The sequence below is a fragment of the Lasioglossum baleicum genome, chromosome 8, assembly GCF_051020765.1.
Source record: "Lasioglossum baleicum chromosome 8, iyLasBale1, whole genome shotgun sequence".
Classification (NCBI taxonomy): domain Eukaryota; kingdom Metazoa; phylum Arthropoda; class Insecta; order Hymenoptera; family Halictidae; genus Lasioglossum; species Lasioglossum baleicum.
The window spans coordinates 6,499,286-6,507,558 of NC_134936.1; the positions used below are offsets into that span (position 1 = coordinate 6,499,286).

General features: G+C 34.2%; 1 protein-coding gene and 1 long non-coding RNA gene across 2 annotated transcripts in view; one reads left to right on the plus strand and one right to left on the minus strand.

The window, feature by feature from the left end:
• Positions 1-4,660, minus strand: part of LOC143211323 (uncharacterized) — an 86,512-nt gene extending 81,852 nt beyond the window's left edge. The window contains exon 1 of the long non-coding RNA XR_013009434.1: positions 4,342-4,660. This is a non-coding gene — a long non-coding RNA (uncharacterized LOC143211323). The remainder of the gene's footprint in view (positions 1-4,341) is intronic.
• On the plus strand, positions 896-4,660 carry LOC143211321 (F-box only protein 6-like). The gene is made up of 2 exons (XM_076428853.1): positions 896-3,403; positions 3,515-4,660. The coding sequence occupies exons 1-2, from the start codon at positions 2,900-2,902 to the stop codon at positions 3,671-3,673; spliced, it is 663 nt and encodes a 220-aa protein (XP_076284968.1). The 5' UTR covers positions 896-2,899; the 3' UTR covers positions 3,674-4,660.
• Positions 4,661-8,273: the final 3,613 nt, after the last annotated feature.

Below are 8,273 nucleotides of genomic sequence, written 5' to 3' on the forward strand. Positions count from 1 at the left end.
TTGTTCAGAATCATGGTCTTGACAACATATCCAAAGCTCATCGAAATCGGAGAGGGTTCACAATATCGAGAAACTTTTGTTCGTTGCGATGTCGCGGCGTACCGCCGACACTCGCTTGCCGGCGCGGCTTGGCGCGCCGGGCCAGGGCGCGCTCTGATTGGTCCGTGTTTTTCGTTAATAACTCCTAAACAAAGCCGCAGTTGACATTGGTGCAAAGGAAAATGTCTCTTAGAATGGTCTCAGGAACCACCCCCTTTCGGGATTTTCACTTGTTTTGGGACACCCTGTATACATAAAAACACCCACATTCGCTATAGTACAGGCTGGTGGCGCAGGCGCATTACCTCACAAACAAAGCAAAACCATGCAAATTTCACACTCCACATCAGACAACAAACTTTTGTAAACATATGAGTTATAAGTACATAAAAACATAATAATATAGGTAGTTTTACAGAAACTGATTACTTACCATTTCTTGTAATTAATGAATTTGCAGCAACAATTTTTAAGAATACTTATAAAGGTACACTTATAAACACATTATAGGTAGAAAGAAATTTTAGTTTTTTAACTTAGAACTATGTTATGATATGTTGAAGTTTAGTCGTTCCGATTCCGATTGAGGTTAGGTCTAGCTAGACGTTACGTAGTCGACAAGCGCGCGCAAGTGTGGCGCGGTAAAATTCAAATTTTCGATGCGTTCGTTCCCAAACGTTTGCCATCATACAAAGTTATTATATTATATTAAATTAATTAAATATTGAAGGTATGTAGTTACATAAAATCTGTATGGTGACAAAATATATAAATAAAATCATTATGTTCAATTAGTGGTCCACCTAAGTCCTGGAACCAGCTAAGGGGGGGGGGTCATGACCCCCATGACCCCCCCCCGGATCCGCCGTTGTTGATTACAAATAAGGTTTATAAGTAGACTGCGGATCTTTATGCATTTATGAAAAAATTGGTTGAGTGAAATATAAAACAGTAAGAGATTTAAAAAATTCAAGAATGTTGTAATGTTGCTTTTAATGTAACAAGGTCGTTAAGGGATGAAATCAATTTTTATGTTATTCTTGCTTCCCACAATCAATGCAAAACATTTTTATTTTCCATAAAGATCCGCAGTCTAATTAAATAAGTAACTGAACATTTTTTCTCTTGTTGGTAATTGTTATTGTTGAGAGAAATTAATTTCGCTGTGTGACGTAATACCGGTATAATCTTGGTAACGGTATTGGGCCAATAGAACTATACTGGTAACCAATATGAAATATGTATCAGGGCAAAAACTGTATGTCTAGGAGAAAAATTAAGGACATATTTGGAATCAGTGCGAAAAACTCTATACGAATCGTATAGTGGGAATCGAAATACTTCTTGGCTGTTGGACAGTATAATTAATTCATTTTAAATATTCTTAATGGGTGAAATTGATTTGCAAAAGGGTGAAATTGATATACAAAACAGTGAAATTGATTTACAAAACAGTGAAAATGATTTGCATAAGGTTGAATTTGACTTACGAAACCTATATCTAGTAATACAAAATAATAGATCAAATGAAAAAAACGTTGTATTATAAATCTATGTAAGAAATAACAAATACATCCCACAAACTAAAATTATTTTATTAGTATGTTTAAGTAATTCGGTTGTCCCTTCTGCGGGGACATCAAAGTTTATTAGTGATTATGGAGAATGAACTTACTCACCCGCAACTTTTTGAGAAACGTATGACTCTCTACAGTTTTATATTGAAATATTATAAGAAAGCAAATCAAAATATGGTTACCATTTCCAAGATGCAGACAAACCTCGATAACTCGAAACTCTTTAACTCTAAGACCTCTATAAGACAAAAATTTTGTTCATTCCCTTCCGCTGCACTTGAGAAACCTCTATAAATCAAAATACAACTTCCTTCAACTCGAATTATTTTCCACAAGTGTGGAAACTAAACAAGCCAAAGAATGTTTTATAATACCAAGTTTCGTAGAAAGATGCGATAATATTGAAGAAAATATATTCTCTGCTTTGGTAACTGTTGATAATACCATTGATCAACAATCTGTTAATTCATTAGTGCAGAGCAAAATCACAGATTTCTTTAATATGTATGTAATAGCAATGTGCAAGAGCCTAGTAGATTATATTTACTGTAGGTATATAATATTTGTAAATAACTGATCTCCAAAAATTCAACTTTTCTTTCTTTAAAACTATTACAATCAGCAAATTATTAACACTTGTACAAACCCCCTGTAAGTCGAATTTTCGTAGGGTAAACCCCTCATCTTACTTGAAGACTTCAATAAGTCGAAACCTCTGTATCCCGAAGATTTTAGTTCTTCTCTTGAGATTCGAGTGATCGAGGTTTGACTGTACATATTCATCGATGTCCACAAATTCATATAAATCAAATATCATTACAATATCGTACTTGGTTTCAAAGCTAAGTATTTAAATATACTAAATATACAATATGACGTGCTGCGAAATGGTGTAAGATTTCACGCGCATGCGCGGCGATCTCTGCCTCAGTAAAGCACGATTCTCGATAAAATGGGGTACCTTGAGCACCCCGCAGAATTCTAAAAAATTGGTATGATTTGATTCTGAGAAATAAATGTATAACATGTGTATTTGTTTATATTTTGTAACTCGTAGGACACGTCGTGGAGCCTTTTTGTCTAGATTGTCTCATCATCCTAATATAGATATACATAGATACAGATGTCAGATACGCTAATGTTTTGGCCGCGCATGCGCGTGAAATGTTGCACTGTTGCACCATATCGCAGTCAATCGCAGCACTGTTTTAAATTTAAACTCACTTCAACCGCTGGCTTATGGGAAACAGTTTTCGAGCACTCGTGAAGAATTCGACGAAGAAATGGAAGAAAGTGAAAACGGATTAATCTTCGTTGACATGTATATTCCCAGCGAATTGTTAACACAGATTTTCACTTATGTCGACCATAAATCTCTGTTGAATTGTCAATTGGTTTGCAAACAATGGGAAATGTTAATAAAAAGCTATGTTTGGCGCAAAGTGGCCGAACTAACGTCTGGTGGTCAATCGCTTTCACTATGGAAGAAAGTACCTTGGCGCGTGTACTATTTTATATGTAAAAATTTCGGAAAAAACTTGATCAGAAATCATTCCGGGGACGAACTATACAAGCATTGGGAGATTGAGAAAGGAGATGGTCATCGCTGGGTTGTGGAAAATCCTCCAAAAGGTGTTCCACTCTTACCTAGCGATGATCCTATTCTGGAGGGTAAACAGTATTGTTTCGTTACATCCGGCAACTTAAATATAAAAAAACAAACAATCGACTTAGAGAAGGAAGGACTGACACCATATGTTCTGGACAACTTAAGACCTCCGATAGAGGTACCTTAAAACTCGGGTTATTGTATAATATCGTCATTTGCAGACATATTGTATGCAACAACCTAATATATATGAAATGTTGTTCTGATGGCTTAACACTTCTTTCGATAGATCAGCGAATATTGTTCCTGCATTTCGTACTCTCCAGCTTCTTCTGTGCTTGCAGTTCGTTTAGTTACTAAGAACGGTAAAATCCTTTATACCTTCAATTTTACTAACACGCTAATTGGAAAAGCTAAAATTAAGTGGGACAGTGTACGTAGACAATAATATATAAAACCACCTAAATTAATCCTAATTATATTATAAATAGTATACCTTTGCTCCAAGAAGTTTTTCTATACAATAACAAGTGTTCTCTTTCAAATAGGTAAGGTATACATTTACGAATTATAAACCTGGACTCTGGAAAATTATATATTTTCATCGAGGTACTTATTGGAGGGATAACGAAGGTATTAAAATGGCAGGCGCATGTGTACGCGTACATTTTCCAGTTGCACAACACTTCATCTGCAAGGAAGATGTGTTGTAGTGTATATAAAACAGATTAGGAATCTGTTAAAATTTATTAATAATCTCCTCTTGTATTACTTTTGTACAGAAATATATAATATAATAGTAGATGGAATAAATGTTTATTTAGCACCCGGGTCTTGCAAACAATGCAAATATTTTTTATTTTGCATAAAGATCCACAGTCTAGTTATAAATAAGACACGATATCCCTTCAGATATTTAATTTGCTTTTTTAAAGTGTTATCACATGTAATTATACATTATTTCATATCATGTATGATTTTGAATATATGAGGTCAATTTTAGTCACATATTTGTTTCTGTTACATTTTTATAATAAAAAATAATTTCTACTTCTTCGGTTTCTATACAAGTTATAAAAATATATTAAATTATAATATGAGTCCGTAAATACTTACATAATTCAATTTTTATCAAAGAGAGAGAGTCCTTATCCTGTTACTGTACTTCATTAAAACATCCGTCGATACACACTAAATACACGATTTTCACTGCGAGTGACTGTATATATAAATGTAAATAAATATCGTGTAACAATAATAAAATAAGTGGTACTTTATACATTTCACGGAAATGATAAATGTCCACATACTTTTGAACGGAGATGTATGTAAATAATGGGGCACAATGGTCCCACAGTCCCACGTTGGCGCTCATTGGCACTCCCGGCAGTCCCGGCTGGTCCCGGCTTATTGGGCAGGGTGCGAAATGATTCACCTCGCGAAGATTTCTTGGCCAGTAAACAAAGTGTCTCTTAATTCAGTTACCTCCATTCTTTAAATCGGAAAAAGGCATCCGATTCATCCGGAGCTCGTTGGGCTCACGTTGCGGTCCGGAAATATTCCTCGTGCGTACTCGTCACAATACACAGCACAAAACATATCGTTTTCTAACCTAAAACGTCCTCGATCGCGATCCTACGGAGAGCGCGCGCGATTGCGTATTTAAGTCCCGATGGCGAATTGGTCTGGATTGACCAACGTTTACCAACACGTTCAAACTTTGGAGGAACATTTAATATAAAAAGCGTAAGTATTCGCTAATTTAATTTTCGTATGTTTACTAAAAAGAAATTGATCTAACGAACTTACAGCGAATAACTTTAATATTAATCTATTTATAACATGTTTTCTTTGACACATTGGAATTTTGTTTATGAAGAAGAGAAACATACATATATATATGGTCAGGTATAGCAGTACAGAATCTATCTGCAAATCCGTAGCCAAATGTGGTAAATAACAGATGACTTTGGTTTTGGCAGCAGAGCCTACTGACAGAATCAAATACAGATTGACGACAGATCCTGGTTACATAACCTAATTATTTTGAGCGATTATGCCAGTACAACTAACTAATCCGGGCAATCGTTGTCAGTCAGTTGTAATTTTTCTACAGCAATAATGGACAATACTTTACTATATTATTTATATATATTTATTGTATACAGGGTGTTCCGTCTAACACGACACACGATTTTTCACCCACTTGCAGCCATATGACAAAAAAAAGATATCAGTAAAATAAATTTCGAAAACAGTTTGTTTTTATGGCGAAATCGAAGTTATCTTGAGTTTTACAAATAGGAACACATATTTCTTTTTTTACCATATTTAGGGGACATCGAGACGAATTCAAAACACATACCACATGATATTTTTACTAACATATTACTCAATTTACAGTAGTGGAAATATAAAATATTTAGCTTCTGCTTTAAAGTCGAATATGACGAGAAGCTAAATATTTAATATTTCCAGTACTGTGTAAATCGAGTAATATGTTAGTAAAAATATCATGTAATATGTGTTTTGAATTCGTCTCGATGTCCTCTAAATATGGTAAAAAAGAAATATGTGTTCCTATTTGTAAATAAGAAATATTTTATATGTATTGGTAGGTTTACATGTATTTACAGGTCGCTTGTGTGTGATATCTCATATATAGCAAACCAAATGTTTTATTATGCAGCTTGTCAAATCTAGCTGTGCGGCTAAATGTCCCACGCAAGGGGAAATGACCCCGCTGCGCAATGGTAAATAGGCAGAACTTTGCAACGATAGAGAAGTGATCGTCACCTGTCAAATGATGCACGTGGCGACAGTTCAGTTAAAAAGTATAGTGACACAAGTGTATTCACACAAACATATAAACAGTTGTTTTGTATGTTTACTGCTGTAAGAAATAATGGACAGTACGCACTTTTGACGAGGTGTGTACCTTACCGTTCATATGTTGCATCCTTCTCTTGTCGAGTGCGATCTTTGTTTTTGTCTGCGCATTCCTAAGTTTTGGTCAACGGCACAGCTAGATTTGACAAGCTGTACACGCATATAGACAACTTGACTAATTAAGAATAATTTCATTTGTTCGTTACATTGTCAAGGTAACGAAGCCTTGCGGTAGCTTATGACAAAAGAATTTATAAATGTGAATGAAAAAAGTGCTTGTATGCGTGTGTACTATGTTCCCTTGGCGCGCTCAAAGATGTGCAGGCACTGGAAGCACATTGGGTGAGCAGATCAACAATTTTGCAAGTCAAGTACACCCTTTTGCAAATCAATTTCAAAGATGTACATCAAATACTTACTTAAAATTAATTACCAATTGATTAACTTTGTAATGTATGAAAACTCTGTGTAAATATGTATATTCATTATAGCCATGTTCTAATCAATAAATTTAAAAAGTGAAAGTACATATGTATTTATTGAAGCGAATTGAGCATTCAGTTCCTCGCAGTAATTACACCGTTCACGTGTGTCTATATGAATGAACAATTAATTTTAAGTATTCTTAACCCCTTGCCATACAATGTATTTTACGCTTTCAGTGATTAGAACTTTTTCGTAGATCGTAATTTCCTAAAAAAGAAGAAAATTGGTATAAATTGTATGCCCATATGTTCTCCAATAGCTGTATATTAACCCTAGCATTCCCAAGCTCTGATCCGTCATGCGGACTCCTAACGGAGGGGCTCCTCGAGCCCATGCACTTCTTTACTCATTTCTCCTAAGAAAGAATTATTTAAAAAGAAAAGGTTGATAATATTTAAGTGTGTGATACTTCATGAACATTCTATATTGTGTTTAGATGTATATGTATATAAGATACAATAATATAAGATAGTGTGTACATCAATACTACTCCGAACTCGATTCTTCTGATGACGAACATGAATGACAGGATACAATATTTATAGAATGCTTTTTGCATACATGATTTTTATATTTATAGCATTTTTGTTTGGGTTTCGATATATTATTATGAGACTGCGAATCTTTATGCAAACTAAAAAATGATCACATTGATTGCAGGAAACCAGAGCCAAATATATATTGTACTCACCTTTTAATTATCCTAGTAAGCTGAAATCAATATCTTGATGTCCTTAAATATTTTTAACGTGTCCACTGCTTGAAATTGTACGTGCCCATTTTTTTCATAAATGCATAAAATCCGCAGTCTAATTATTATATTTGATCCTTAGTTCTGGGATTATTTGTTATTCTTTGGAGATAAGAGGAGCGTTCAGGTCTGCTCATGTCAGTGTTTTTCTTTTCTATGGACTGTAATTTTTTTTCTATAGCAACAGAACTTTCTGGATAAGAAACTATAATGTATAAACGACAATAAACAATTTTTTCAAAATTTTCACCCAAGATAAATAGTCCTAATCCCCCCCTACGGGGAATGCTAGGGTTAACAAGACCAAAATAGAATTTTATTTCGATTTAATGGCAATTCTTAACATACATTTTTATCAGAATCTGTTCAGAATCTTCATCACGAGTCAGACACGATATTGTAAGGCAAGGGGTTAATGGGTGAAACTGATTTGCAAAAGGGTGAATTTTTAGTGCAAAACCTATATGCGTGTTCCCCATAGAGCCTGTTTCAAATCTGTTGCCATTCTTTTTACAAAAGCTTGCAACAGGCATTGGTCAAAATCTTACGTTGCAGATTTGACCAGGTGACTAATTACTGGCCTTAAGTGAGTACTGGAACAATTAGAGATTAGTATTCGAAAATAATATCTGTTTATAAACTTGATATGTAGTCAGTACAGACAATATTAAGCCCTGTAATATCAGTTGTATTTTAATATTTATGAAATCCACTTTTCATAATGACAAGCAAAGGTAATACTAGTTTTAATATACTTATAACTAAAATACGGATTTTATTTATTTATGATAAAAATGAGTAGATCAAATGCAAAATTAAAAGAAAAAACGTTTACGGAATTTGTAAATTCTGTTCTGTTGTTTTCATATGATTTTAATTATTAATGTATGTTTATTTCTGTGTTATGCAATTAATGCAGGCA